This window comes from Narcine bancroftii, chromosome 1, assembly GCF_036971445.1.
Source record: "Narcine bancroftii isolate sNarBan1 chromosome 1, sNarBan1.hap1, whole genome shotgun sequence".
In the NCBI taxonomy this organism is placed as follows: domain Eukaryota; kingdom Metazoa; phylum Chordata; class Chondrichthyes; order Torpediniformes; family Narcinidae; genus Narcine; species Narcine bancroftii.
Genome location: NC_091469.1, coordinates 126,064,735 through 126,080,414, shown reverse-complemented (window position 1 = coordinate 126,080,414; position 15,680 = coordinate 126,064,735). Strand labels below are relative to the sequence as shown.

The window sequence follows — 15,680 nt, the reverse complement described above, 5'->3', positions numbered from 1 at the left end:
CTCTCAGTCGTCTACGTTCCAATGAATAAAGTCCCAGTCTCCTTAAACTCTCCCTGTAATCCAGATGATGTAAGCCAGACAACGTCCTTGTAAACCTTCTTTGCACCCTCTCCACCTTATCTATATCCTTTCTATAATTTGGAGACCAGAACTGAGCACAGTACTCCAAACCTGGCCTCACCAATGCCTTAAACAGCTGCAGCATCGCTTCCCAGATCCTATACTCTAAACTATGATTTATGAAGGCCAGAATACCATATGCCTTCTTAACCACCCTGTCTACATGGAAATCCACCTTCAGTGAACTCTGTACCATAATCCCCAGGTCCCTTTGCTCCTCTGCGTGCCTCAATACCCTCCCCTTAACTGCATATGTCCTATTCTGGTTATTTTTACTGAAATGCAACACCTTGCACTTGTCTACATTGAATTCCATCTGCCATCTTTCAGCCCACTCTTTCAAACAAACCAAATCCTTCTATAATCCAAGAAAATCTACCTCACTATCCACCACTCCCCCTATTTTTGAATCATCCGCATATTTCCTTACCCAGTTAACCACACCCTCCTCTAAATGATTAATATAAATGATAAACAACAAGGGACCCAGCACCATTCCCTAAGGCACCCTGATTGTCATAGGCTTCCAATCTGACAGACAGTTGTCCACCATGACTCTCTTGTGTCTATCCTCCAGCCACCTCTGAATCCATGTCACAATCTTTCTACTAATGACTGAACCTTCCTTATTAACCTATAACTAAAATCCAAATAGATCACATCCACCCCTCTACCTTCATCCACTTTTTCTGTCGCTTCCTCAAAAAACTCAACAAGGTTCATCAAACATGACTTACCTTTTACAAACCCATGCTGGGTGCCCCTAATCAATCCCCGCCTATCCAGATATGCGTATATATTATCTCAAAGAATACCCTCCATAACCTTTCCCACCACCCAAGTCAAACTTACTGGCTGATAATTACTTGGCCTCCACCTAATGCCTTTTTTAAACAATGGAACTACATTCGCAACCCTCCAATCCCGTGGAACCACCCCCTCCTCCAGTGATCTTTGACAAATCACTGTCAGTGCCCCCTCTATTTGTTCCCTGACCTCCCTTAAAGTCCTGGGAAAAGTCCCATCAGGACCAGGAGACTTATCCACCTTAATTGACCCTAGAAGCTCCAAAGAGTGAAAGAGGCTGAGGGGTGACCTTATGGAGGTTTACATCATGAATGGCATGAATAAAGTGAATGCTTACAGTCTTTTTCCCAGGGTAGATGATTCTAGATCTAGGGAGCTTAAGTATAATGTGGGTGGGAAGATATTTAGGAAGGACCTAAATACAGAGGGTGCTCAATATTTGGAATGAGCTGCCAGAGGAAGTGGGCTTAGGATATGAACCAAATGTAGCCAAATACGACTAGCCAGAATAGCATAGGGGATGGAATATATTATTTGGGCCAAAGGCCTGTTCACTGTTCCGTGACTCTTTACTACAGATACTGGAATCTTGAACAAATAAGGAGGAGTTGGAGGGAATCAGCAGGTCATGCAGCATCCATGGGAGATAAAGATACGTAACCAACATTTCAGGCCTGAGCCCTGCATCATGGTATGAGCAAAAAGCAGACAGGTGCCTGAATAAAAAGGCTGGGGAAGAGTACAGGCCAACAGGCAAAAGGCCATTACTGGACATGCATTATGAGGACAGGAGAATTGATCAGGGAGGTGTGTGGGTCTTTGTATGTAGAACTGAAGGAAAGGAAACAGAGGGATAGGGCAAGAGAGAGATGGGGGGGAGAGCTAGGGAAATTGGAGAAGTCGGTTAATGCCATCTGGTTGGAGGGTGATCATATGATTATGAGGTGTTGTTCCTCCAATTTACAGCGGACAGAGTGAATATGCTTAGCGAAGTGATCTGCCGCCCAGTCTCTTTGATGTAGAGGAAACCACAACAGGAACACTGGATGCAGTAGATGAACCCTGCAGATTCTTCACTTGGAAGGACTGCTTGAGACCATGATTGGTGGTGAGGGAGGATGTGTCGGCGCGAGTTCCTGAAGTCACAGGGGATGACTGGTGGGAAGGGAGGAGTGGACGAGCAACTCATGGACAGAGTTAGTAGTCCCTGAGGAAGGCAGAGAAGGGTGAAGATTTGTCTGGTGGTGGGATCATGTAGTAGGTGACAGAAAAGGCTGAATACGATATGTTGGATGAAGAGGTTGGTGGGGTGGTAGGTGGGGACTAGGAGAATCCTGTCCTTGTTGCACATGGGGGGATAGGGCGGAGGAGGCCAGGGCAGATGTGCTGGTAATGGAGGATATCTGGGTGAGAGCCAAGTAGATAGCAGTAAAGAGAAAGCCATGTTTTTTGAAGAAGGAGGACATCTCGGATAATTCATACATGGAAGACCTCATCCAAAGACCAGACAGAGATGGAGGAACCGTGAGTCAGGAATGGAATCCTTACAGGGGACAGAATGTGCAGAGTATCCCTTTTTCCAGACTCAGTTAAGGGTCCTGGCCCAAAACATTGACTGTCCATTTCACTCCATGGATATTGCCTGACCGGCTGAGTCCTTCCAACTCATCCATGTTATGGAACATTAATTTTGGATGCTTGAGTACTTCCACCTAAAGTGATTTATATGGATCAAGAACTTTTTCCTGAGGGAAAAGAAATCTAACAAAGGTGTCATCAACGTGTAAAGGAAAACATCATAGTTGTGTGAATCTATTGTCTGAAATGCAGGTGAAAAATGTCAGATGGTGATCAAAAAATCTAGATGAGCTGATATTTTGTTTTCTGTCATTTAACCTATCTATGTTTCCACATCCTTTTGACTACTTTCTGCCTTAATTTTTTTTAACCAATTATCTATGTTGCAGTTTTAACTATCTTTTTTATATGTGTATGCAACCAGGATCCATAATATCTCATGTATGATACTTGCCACGGGGAAAGAAATTCAATCTTGCTTTGTCTGTAGTTTCGGGACGAATAATTGAAGCTGGAAGAATAACATTTAATTTGTCTATTTTTTCTGGATTGCAAGTCTTGGTGTTGAAATGTGTAAGGTGCCTGGTTGAAATTATCAATAGCTGCCTTGAATTGGCAAGCATAGTGGTTTCTGCACCGCTATAACAGCACTGGCAACCCATGTTCACATCTGGTGCTGTCTGTAAGAAGTTTGTACATTCTCCCTTTGACCTGCGTGGGTTTCCTCTGTGTGCTCCAGTTTTCACCCACCTTCCAAAGCGTATGTGGTTGGTTGCAGGTGACGTGTTTCATGGGCTGGGAAGGCTTCTACTGTACGGTATTGTTAAAATTAAAGCAGCACCCATTTAGGATGGTGACAGAGATCTAGTGCGTAAACTGATTGTAGAGCTCGTCGAAAGAACCAAAGACTTGTTGATCCAAACCAAGGCTTTTATTAGCAAAAGACAGGAGCTCTTCACAGGTGGCCGACCAGTCCGGAATGATCCGACCTGGCTAGGGACACAACCCTTTAAGGCCCAGACAGTAGGCTTGGCTTAGCTCTCAGCCAATCGCTGTAAGCACAGTCTAGATACAGTAACTATATACACTATGTAGATTGGTGATAGATCTGTACTATCACAATGATACAGTCAGCATCGTGCTTGCATTACTTGTTATTTGAATCAGCAGGCCCACGGTTTCTTTCATCACCACAGCATTCCTTGGCTATCCCATTACTTCATCAGTACTTGTTAAAGATATTGCATTTCCCTTTGTATTGACTGCCAGTATTCCACTGCCAAAAATTGTAAAAATTATACAGTGCCAAGTTCAACCATATGCTGCAAAACAGAATATTGGAGAGAAGGACTTCCAAATACTGAAATCACTTTATTATCAATCATCTGTATGTACCTTGGAGCACCTAGTATCACACTTGACTTATTTGGAGCTAACCCATTTGGCGCGTTAACTCATAATTGGAGCTAATAAATAGGATGAATTATAATATCAGTAAATCCCGTATAATACCCTTTCCTAAAGCAGATTCTCAAATTACCTTTAACATAACTCCAGATGCAATAAAGAATCAGTTAAATACAGGTTGGCCATAAACTTACAGTTCCATAGAACATTACAGCAAAGTACGGGCCCTTCAGCCCACAATGTGGTGCTGACCCATACAAACTTAATCAACAAACTAAACCTTCCCTACCTCACACCTATTTTTCTTGCATCCATGTGCCTGTCAAAGAGTCTTTTACTTTCCTTGTTGTTCCATCCTCAAGCGCCACACCTGGCAATGCATTCCAGGCACCAACTATTCTGTGTAAAAAAAAACTTACCCCTGACGTCTACCCTAAATTTTCCTCCCCTCACCTTGCACAGATGTTTTCTGGTGTTTGCTAGTCTCACCCTAGAAAAATGGTGGTGGTTGCCCATCTGATAGCCTATAATCTGATAGGCTTCTATTAAGTCACCTCTCATCCTTCTTCACTCCAAAGAGAAATGCCCTAGCTCTGCTAATCTTACCTCATAAGACATGTTCCCTAATCCAGAAAACATCCTGGTGCATCTTCTCTGCACCCTCCCTAAAGCTTCCACATCCTTCCTGTAATGAGGTAGCCAGAAATGAACACAATATTCCAAGTGTTGTCTAACTCGAGTTTTATAGAGCTGCAATGTTATCTCTCAATTCTTGAATTCAATCCCACTACTAATGAAGGCCAACATACTGTAAGACTTCTTAACTATCCAATCAACCTGTGCGGCAACCTTGAGAGATCTATGGATTTGGACCCCAAGGTCTCTGTTATTTCACACTATTAAGAATCCTGCCATTAACTGTTTACTCTGCCTTCAGGTTTGATCTACCGAAATGCATCACTTCGCATTAATTCACACCATCCACTCAACTCTGAATTCTGTCTATATCCTGTGTAACCTACTGCAAGCTTCTACACCAGTGGTTCTCAACCTTTTTCTTTCCACTCACATTAGTAATCCCTATGCCATCAGTGCTCTGTGATTGGTAAGGGATTGCTCAGGTCTTATGTGAATGGGAAGGGAAGGTTGAAAATCACTGCTCTAGATCCAATTGTTACTGAAATATTTTGCTTGAGAAAAATTATCATTGACCTATTTCCTTTGGAGTTATGAAACCATGCACATAAGAAGTCAATTAGGTACAATTAAAACAGTGGTTTTCAAACTTTTTCTTTCCACCCACATACCACCTGAAGCAATCCCTTACTAATCACAGAGCACCTATGGCATAGGGAATACTTAAAATGGTATGTGAGCGGAAAGAAAAAGGTTGAGAACCACTTTTCTACATTATCCACAACTCCTCCGACCTTCGTGTCACTGCAAACGTTCTGACCATCCTTCTAATTCTTCATCCAGGCTTTTTTTTTAAAATAAAAATCACAAGGGGTTCCCTGAACAGATCCTTATGGATATCCAGTAGTCACTAAGTTCCAGGCAGAATATGTTCCATCTACTATTATCCTCTTCTTTGTGCAGACAAGCCAAATCTGAATCCACACAGCCATGTCTCATATCTCTCTGAATGAGTCTATCATGGGGGACCTCGTTAAATGGTTTACTAAAATCCATAAACAACACTTCTTCATCAATTTCTTTTATCACTTCCTCAGAAATACTCTATTAGACTCATGAGGCATGACCTACCCCTCTCAAAGCCATGTTAACTATTCCTGCGAAGACTGTATTTTTCTAAATGCTCATAAGTCCTGTCTCTTCAAACCACTCCACTCGTTTTCCCACCACTGACTTAAGACGCACTGGTTTAGAATTCCCATATTTCTCCCTATTCCCTTTATTTTTAAACAAAGGGACCACATTTGCCATTGTCCAATCATTCAGTACCTCCAATTTAGCCAGGAAGGATGCAAAGATCATTGCCAAAGCCCCAGAAATCTCTTCTCTCAATTCCTGTAGTAGATGTTGTTTTAATTCTCAATCCCCTCTCACTCTGCTCTATCTTTAGTCTGTTACCTTGTTTCAGTGAAGTCCAATATAAGTTCAATGAATAGTATCTTATCTTCTGATTATGTGCACAGCCTTTAGAACACAACTTGGAATGGAACCATTTCAGATCATTAACTTTTGTAGTCTCTATCAGAAGTGGCCAGTACAAATAAAAGGTTTTCAATCTGCAAAATTAACTCCTATTCCACTGATGTTGCCTGACCTGCTGGCTAACTCTTTGTTCTGACATTGCTTTATTTTCATCTCTGTTCCTTCCCCATTCATCCTCTTCTGTTTACAGTCACAGACCACTTGCATTGAACAAACCTTTGTCACCATTATATGTCTCATACATTATCTTGATCTCAGTCCTTTTGCCTGTCCCTTCTCTAGAATATGAAATATACTTTCTCCGTTTTGATAAGAGGTCATTGACCTGCAACATTAAGATCATAAGATATAGGAGCAAAGGAGGCCCAATGAGCTGATCCATTCTCCCACTTGGCCCCACTCCCCTGCCTTCTCCCCATAACCTTGGATTCCCTGACTATTCAGATACCTATCAATCTCTGCCTTAAATACATGTTTCTGTCTGAAGATGCCATCTAGTCATTTGAGTAATTCCACTAATTGACATTTTTAAACTGTCCAAAACTCGAGTTTTATGTCAAGTAATAATCAATTGCAAGCAAAAAAAACACCTCTAATTTGAAATGTAAAACCACTTTAATTTACTGTGCCTTTGTAAACAACATGATTTACAGAATTCAAAGAGAGCAGAATACATTTCATTCCAGAAAGGCAAAAGGAAAGTATATCTAGTCATTTTCACATGTGGTTCATCGTCAGTAGGAAAGTCATTATCCAAGTTAGAACAAAGAAATCCATAGCACTGTTCAGGCCCTTCCGCCCACAGTGTTCTGCCAACCTCATAACTTACACTTAACAACTACTTTTAACAATCTGAGAGCAATTTATACCAGGATCCAATCTTGCATGAGAATAAGTACACGTTCAGATAAATGATCTCCACAAACAACCAAAATTAATTCAGTCATTTTGTATGTAGGCTCAGAAATCTGACCAAGAAAATTTATTTAATTTAGAAGCTAACTTCTATCCCATTTAACTTAATTTTTCTTTGTGCTGAATTAAGTTTTATAAATAATTCATAAACATTAAAAGTGCTTATCTTTCAAAGGCCTAATTTATGTTGCAACCTTAGAACTGAGATGAAGAGAGAGTTGAATAGTGAAATGAAGCCCCAATTGATCATTACTAAATGTTTCCTGTGCAGAGTGTACAATTATCTCTTCAATATTTCCTATCAGCCGCATTGTTTCATTTATGATACCAGAATTAAAAATTTATCAGAATAGGTGTTGCCATATTTGCGCCCTGTGACTCACAGCAATTTAATGTACGCTAAAACTAAACTTTTGCTAGAAGCAAAGATTACAAACTTTTCTATGTTTAAGAGCACATGTTAGTTAATATTGATTAAATGATCCATTAAACTTACTCTCTATAATTATAATATTCTCAGTTCCTCCTGGTTCTTGATGTATTGGTGTTAATAATACCCATATTAAGGGGTTTCTTCATCTTAACAGGGATGTTTCTAGCTGCAATGCATAGCATTGACATATGACTACTTTCAGCTTAATTTCTATGAAATAAAATATAAATTAAATACATTAATAGCAGAAAACACAGGCAGTTAAATCACCTATCCATATATTGCACCTTGTAAGAACTATTTTAGACTATTTCACATAATGTGGCAACCCCAACATTTATTTTCCATTTCTGAAGGACACTAGTGAAACAGGTAAGTTTTTACAATAATCCAATAATTTAAAACTTACTGTTACTGAGACTAGTTTCTTTTTTTTTAAAAAAATGACCCTGGATCTATTTATTTATTCGGATTTAAATTCTTCAAGGGCCAAGGTGGGGGGTCAATGGATAAATAGCCCAGAACTTGTCTGATAATCCAGTAACATAATTATTCTCCTCTTGTGTATTTAATGCAGAAACTTAGAAAACTAGTTCTATAATATTCACCAGCATAATATTCTTTCCATAAACCTCTGTACAAGCCTCTTGTTGCAAATACAAAAATAGATGCAAAACCCTTTTTAGCCGGTCACTACATTTTCTGAAGTAGTCATGAGGCTTATTTCCTCCATTATCTTTCTAATATCTTAAATTTACAATTTGCTCATTTTTTTTGATCAAAGTTTTGGATCCCAAGGATTATCTGCAAAAGTAGATTATCTGGTTTGTGACCTGTTGAAATTCACGAGAATGTCTGGAAATTCATTCCCAGACAGTCCCATAAAACCCAAAGCTCACTCCCTTCTTCTTCTGAAAACTAGTCCAGTTGAAATCAATGTACTTTGGAAAAGATAACTTCAATGGGAACAAATTTCCCATTTGTAAAGTATAACATGCTGCTATTACTAATTTACAGGGAAATTATGATGTTTCACCAAAATATTTAATCTTTTTTTTTGCTTTCTCCCCTTCTATTTAAGAAAATTATTGTTCCTTTGTGTACACATAATTTTCAGAACAGCCATTTGTCTAGTGTAGTCCAGGATGCCAAGGAAGGCAGCTTTTTGGAAGGACAGGGACCAAAGACTTGAAGGTGCAGTCAAAAGCCTGGAGGAGAATGAGTATGATTCTTCCTAATGGGACAAAGAGCTAAATGTTTTTTTTCCCCCAAAAAGAATGTTACAAAGTTTATTGACAAACAAACTTAATAAACCAGACAGAACAAATTTCCTGTAAAGTTCAGTGGAGAAATAGAATTCCAAAAATTGTTTAATTACTTGTGCTGATCAGAAAAAGAGCAATATATTAACTGTGGCAGTTAACAGAAACTCTTGTGTCTTTCTCAGTCAGCTGTGTGTATACTAAAAATTGCAGTAACCTTGCCCTTCTTTAGTTTTAAGTTAATTAAATATCTAGACTGAAGAATCATCTGTTTCATTCTTTTAATTCACACACGATTTGTTAAAATACAATGGGCTCATTCCATGGACAGTGGAGTAAACATCCTTAAAATGTTCACATGTCTAAAAGACCCAAGTTTTTTGTGGAGCTGAGATGATTAATCCGAGAAGTCACTCAGTTCAGTTGGTTCCCTACCCATGGTTGATAGCCCTGAAAGTTATTTCCTTTCAAACACTGTATTTCCATTTGTAAAAATATGATTGCTTATTCTTGTAGCCCACAAATGAGATACCAACATGTAGATATACTCAGGAAATGTTACACCGTGTATTCAACCTTGTTAAGACATAGCTGGAGTGAATGAACGCAGGTTTATCCCATCACTCTCAAAATTCACATTTAATTCATCACAAGCAAATGAAATGTTACTGAGCTTCAATTTGGAGTGGATCAGACTTAGGAGTAAACTGGTTTAATATAATTGGTACGTGTATGATGGCATTTCCCTTTTTTTTTCAGAAGCCTTTATATTTACCATTTCTGATGCAATAAGAAATTCACTGTGTTTATCAGCAATCAAAAGCGTAATTATTTAAACCATTTCAATTGCTGCAAGAGCATCACCAAGGCCCAAAACTGAATGATATTCAAAAGCAAGTCTCCATTCATTATCCTCTTAGACAGACTCACAAATCATGCCTTGCTGATTGCAGCATCACGTATTGAAGAACCGTGTTCATTAATAATGAAATGCAGCCTGTGATGATCAGTTGTATTTTTGAACACAAACCAGCAGGAATGTGTTCATCTGTCAACAGAGACTTCTCATCTCCACTGACACTAATAAGAAGTGTGGTGCTAATCTTTGGGTAAATGATCATAGATGAATTATTCAAAGTATAGAGTGTTTTCCCCAATTAATTCACAAATTTAGAGATAGAAAAGGTTGATTTAGTTGTACAAATGTGTTCTGTTTCCAATGACCTAATATCTAATGTGCACCTCTGCTTAACTATCCTGGCTGTTTACCTCCTGGCATCCTCAGTTAATAAAGGATCAAAAATTAATTCTCTGACCAAGAACTGAAAGTTAAAACACACATTTAGAGTGCCAGTTTCTTACTATTAAAACATCAAGGATATCTTAAAGCCACCGTTGGTCTAGAGAAGATTAAGAATCTCTTTTAATAATGTAGTTCATTATTGTTGAATTATTACTCAAAAGTAAATTACAAAAGTACACAATAGGATGTTCCAGTTATTGCATGAACTCACAGCTTATTTTCAATGCCCGAATTTTGAATTGCACTGAAAATATCTCCAAAATGTTTTCCAAATCGACAAAGGAGGTATAGTCCAACAGATCAATAAATTATATCAGTTAATAGTTATGTATTTATGATTATTTACAGATCAATATCCAATTCTTGTATATCAAAATTTGCTCCTTCATTTGCACAAGACTGTAACAAAAGTTTACCCTTTCACACTGCAACCATTTATGTAAATCCATTGATAATAATTACCATATTTGATGGCATATGAGACCCACTTTTTTTCCCCAAAAATGGCTCAAAATTATCCCCTGGGTCTTGTATGCAAAGTTAAAATTAGGGTAATAACGGTGAGCAACTCCGACAGTGATCATCGTCGCTGTATCACCACCATCTATCATTGGGGGCTGGTGGCGGGCTGTCGGGGGAGCAGGACGGTGGGTTCAGTGTGGGAGCTGGTGGCGGGTTGTCGGGGGAGCAGGACGGTGGGTTCAGTGTGGGAGCTGATGGCGGGCTGTCGGGGGAGCAGGACGGTGGGTTCAGTGTGGGAGCTGGTAGCGGGCTGTCGGGGAAGCAGGACGGTGGGTTCAGTGTGGGAGCTGGTGGCGGGCTGTCGGGGGAGCAGGACGGTGGGTTCAGTGTGGGAGCTGGTGGCGGGCTGTCGGGGGAGCAGGACGGTGGGTTCAGTGTGGGAGCTGGTGGCGGGCTGTCGGGGGAGCAGGACGGTGGGTTCAGTGTGGGAGCTGGTGGCGGGCCGTCGGGGGAGCAGGATGGTGGGTTCAGTGTGGGAGCTGGTGGCGGGCTGTCGGGGGAGCAGGACGGTGGGTTCAGTGTGGGAGCTGGTGGCGGGCTGTCGGGGGAGCAGGACGGTGGGTTCAGTGTGGGAGCTGGTGGCGGGCTGTCGGGGGAGCAGGATGGTGGGTTCAGTGTGGGAGCTGGTGGCGGGCTGTCGGGGGAGCAGGACGGTGGGTTCAGTGTGGGAGCTGGTGGCGGGCCGTCGGGGGAGCAGGATGGTGGGTTCAGTGTGGGAGCTGGTGGCGGGCTGTCGGGGGAGCAGGACGGTGGGTTCAGTGTGGGAGCTGGTGGCGGGCTGTCGGGGGAGCAGGACGGTGGGTTCAGTGTGGGAGCTGGTGGCGGGCCGTCGGGGGAGCAGGATGGTGGGTTCAGTGTGGGAGCTGGTGGCGGGCTGTCAGGAGATGCTCCCAATGGCCTGCCCCAACCTCCCCTGACAGCCCACCACCAGTCCCCACACTGATCCCACCACCTGACCCCTCCCAACCTCCCCCAGGAGAGAGTGGGGCAGTGGGACTAGTGCAGAGACTGAGAGCAGGCCACTGAGAGAGAGCAGGGCAGCGGACAAGCGCAGGGACCCACAGCAGAGGTGTTTTTATCAAATGTTTTCTGCTATAGATAAGCTGCTTTTGTTTTCTCTTGTAAATTACAGCAGGATTATTATTCAAAAGATTGTTCCTGTTGTCCAAGTTGCATGTTTTGTCCAAGTTTTCTTTCTGCTCTACTCTAGCTACATATTTCAAGAACATTAAATGCTTACCTGTAAATACACTAAAAAAAAATTCTTAATATTCCCTGCTGAAATTGGAGGGTGGGGGGAGGGGTCTTGTATGCCCGTGAGTCTTGCATGCTATCAAATACAGTAATTTTGAATATCATAAACAATCCAGATAGCAATGTTATTTTAGCCAACATGCAGTATCAGAGAAACATTACTAGCAGATATCAAACAATACATGAAGAAACTGTGTTCCAAATATTTCTCTTTTCACTAAACGTGATGAATATAAATACACCATTTAATAAAATGCACATCTTAAAACACTGAAATCACTTAGGTCGTGAGCAGAACCTTTTGACAGCTGAGAGAACATCTAAATTTTGCTCGATTAAAGTGGCATTTCTTCAAATAAATTTCAAGTAAGGATTCCACTGTAATACTTGAAAGGCTACGTCCTTTATACTCAAGTTGGAAAAAAACCAGCAATAGTATCTGATCATCTTCAATGGATGGAACTAAAACCAATAAATAGCAATTCCCATGCAGCAGTACACATTGTTGGTTGGATCTACTAGAAGTTTCATTGTGGTGCAAAATTCTCTTTTAGTTTATTACAGCATCTTTAATTATACTGAGGAGTTTAACTATGGACAATCACTCACAATATTTATTAGTTACTGTTGAAATGTGGATAATTGAAGACTGATCGTACGAAAGTGTTCAGCATTAGCTCTGTTTAGCAAACTTGGGTAATTCAACTCCTGTGCACACAGACAAGAATCCAGGCTTCTCAACCACAAATGCTGGGCAGATGAAGTCAGTGAATCGGTGCTTGAACGTATGAAGCAACTGCCCACTCTGGGCATTGAAGAAGGACAACTGACCACTATCACAGTCTACAAAAACTCCAACACTTGCTGGGGAATCTGAGAGAAGGACCTCGTGTGATGTACGATTGTGAAGAAATTCATATCTGTGCCTATTAGAAAAACAGCAATTTAATGTAAGAAATAACAAAATTAATCAACAGCCTCATAGAATATGTGGGGTGTATACATGAGTTACTACAATACAAGCATAGAACATTACAGCACAGAAAACAAAACATTCAGCCCTTCTAGTCTGTACCAAACTATTATTCTGCCTAGTGCCACGAACCTGCACCCAGTCCATATCACTCCCTACCCCTCCCATTCTTGTACTTGTCCAAACTTTTCTTAAATGTGAAAATAGAGCCAACATTCAACACCAGCTGGCAGCTCATTCCACACTCCCACCACTTTCTGTGTGAAGTTCTCCCTCAACCTTTCCCCTTTCACCCTTAACCCATGGCCCCTGGTTTGTATCTCACCCACCCTCAGTGGAAAAAGCCAATCAATATTTGTTCTGTCTATCCCCCTCATAATTTTAAATACCTCTATCAAATCTCTCCTCATTCTTCTAAGCTCCAGGAAATAAAGTCCTAACCGGTTTAACCTTTCCCTATAACTCAGTTCCTGAAGTCCAGGCAACATCCTAGTAAATTTCCTCTGCCCTCTATCTTATTGATATCTTTCTTGTACTTGGGGGACCAAAACTGCTCACCACAGTCCAAACTTGGTCTCACCAATGTCTTATACAACTTTAACATAACATCCCAGCTACTATACTCAATACCTTGATTTGTGAAGGTAAATCTGCCAAAGGCTCTCTTTATACCCCTATTTAGCTGTGATGTCTCTTTCAGGGAATTATATGTCTGTATTCCCTGATCATCTTCAATGGATGGAACTAAAACCAATAAATAGCAATTCCCATGCAGCAGTACACATTGTTGGTTGGATCTACTAGAAGTTTCATTGTGGTGCAAAATTCACTGTTCTACTGCACTCCTCAGTGCCCTAGATCTTGTTAACCAAGTAATAAAATCAATCATTATGGGTGCTATTGGTCCAAGGAAACCAATTAAGCTGGTTACCTTCAAATTTGAATTATTGTAATCACAGTAAAATGCCCCTCGTTCGATATGTTAGAAAAAGTACAATATGCGGGCAACCTCACCTGTTTATACAATTAAAATCAAAGTGCAATGTGTGTATGAGCTGTTGGCACTGCAGCAATGAACCATTAGACATGTAAAAATGGAATAGTCACTCAGCAAAAGACATTAACAATAACCACTAACGTTCCAAATCAGTTCAGTTACATTCTATTGGCCTGATGTGTGAAAGCACAACCACACAATGAATCACCCAACCTGGAGAGAGCCAGATTTGATTCATAGTTTTTGCTGAGTTAACAAAGGAGTAAGAAATATTTCTGCAAATTGACCTAATTGCATAACTGCCTGCATAAATCACTCATGGTTCCTGTTACTGATCATGAATGAGTGATTCTGCTGGAGAGCGAGCATTGATACATGTGGGGCAGTGCAAGATCCAACTTGCCTGTGATTCTACCCTCCCAACCATAGTTGGAACTAAAGGAATTAGCAGTACATGTGAGCCACGGATTAAACTAACTGCTGTGATTACTTAATGGATACATACTTTAATGACTGTGTTAATTTGTTTAAAATTAAAATTACAGTAAATGAATAATCTATAGAGATTCCTGAGCAACAGGATAATTAATATAACCTGTAACGTTAGATAGAACTCTGTAATGTGATGATTTGATAAGTAGAATTTTATACAATTTTTTTTTTACTTTGTTTGAAAGGAATGGGCTTGTGGGGGGCACAGTATTCATTAAAACCTTAAGTGAACCAATTTGTTTTAATTTTTTTGTGTGTCAGGTAGCTGCTTCAACCCATTAATAACAGATATTCAGAATAAATATTACCAATATTGTTTCCAAACGCAAATGTCTTGACTCCCACAATCATCCCAATTAATCACAAGGCAACAGGTCGAGACTTGTTAGTAACCGTCTTACTGTGGAAGTTTAGCCTAAGCTTAACACCTCCAGATGAAATCATGATGTGTTTTAAAATCGCTTCTACATCACATCATTACATACTAAATGAAGGACAACTCATACCCTGCTGGTGATGCGTAATATTGCATACACCATGATTTGTTGCTTCTCCCCAATGAACTGTTTCTTGAGATGGGATATGCTATTCCAATCCTGTAAGCTTCACACCGGTCAACTGTTACTTCCCAGTAGTGACAACCCCTGGCAGGCAAAGTTTCTCCGAGAACAAAAGGACACCTGTGGACAGAATGGAGTTTCAAAGAAGGTAATAGTTTACAAAATGGCATTACGAGCCATGCAAAGAATCTGCATAATCTCCGTTGCCTATTACAACTGAAAGATTGATTTAATTACTTCATTAATTTTATAAAGAAGCAGTTTACATAGATGACATCTTCATTGTACTCCCATATCCATCTCTTTCTTGATCTTTCAAATATTTATCTATCTCCACCTTTAATATATCTATTGATATTGCCTCCACCACCATCAGGGGCAGAGAATGGCAAGATTCACTAACGTCCTGAAAGTAAGCTCATTTTTAAATAACAACTAGTATCATGAATTTGCAAAATTACCTGAAAAATGCATCTATATCCTTCCTAACCTTCAAAAAAAAACCCTGCTGTCTTTACTCAGTCTAACTCATAAGAAAACACTTATGAAGTCAAATCCTAACTGACCCATGAAGTGGTCTTGCCAGACAGTCATTGCATCTAGCTGCTACCAGGCGTTCAATAAGGAAATTAGGATGGATAATAATGCCTGTCACAACCTGTAAGTGAATGAATAATATTCCCAATTCCACTTAAAATTAAAAGGCTTTTTTTAAACAGGTAAAAGCATCCTAGGATGTAGGGAAATGAGGACAATGGATGCTCAAATAAAAATTGAGAGGTTAGCAAAATTAGCGAAAACAAATCAGTTTTGGGAAGGCATTAAAATGTGAATGGGAGAGAGGTTTAACAGTGATTTCATGACAGGTTCTTGGCAATT

At 40.3% G+C, this 15,680-nt stretch overlaps 1 protein-coding gene across 1 annotated transcript in view; it reads right to left on the bottom strand.

The window, feature by feature from the left end:
- Nucleotides 1-11,508: 11,508 nt before the first annotated feature.
- LOC138763766 (cardiomyopathy-associated protein 5-like) overlaps nucleotides 11,509-15,680 on the bottom strand; it is an 87,846-nt gene continuing 83,674 nt past the window's right edge. Inside the window, exons 12-13 of the mRNA XM_069938484.1 lie at nucleotides 14,748-14,921; nucleotides 11,509-12,705 (exon numbers count right to left, since the gene is read on the bottom strand). Coding sequence (XP_069794585.1) covers nucleotides 12,453-12,705; nucleotides 14,748-14,921 — 427 coding nt within the window. The 3' untranslated portion in view covers nucleotides 11,509-12,452. The remainder of the gene's footprint in view (nucleotides 12,706-14,747; nucleotides 14,922-15,680) is intronic.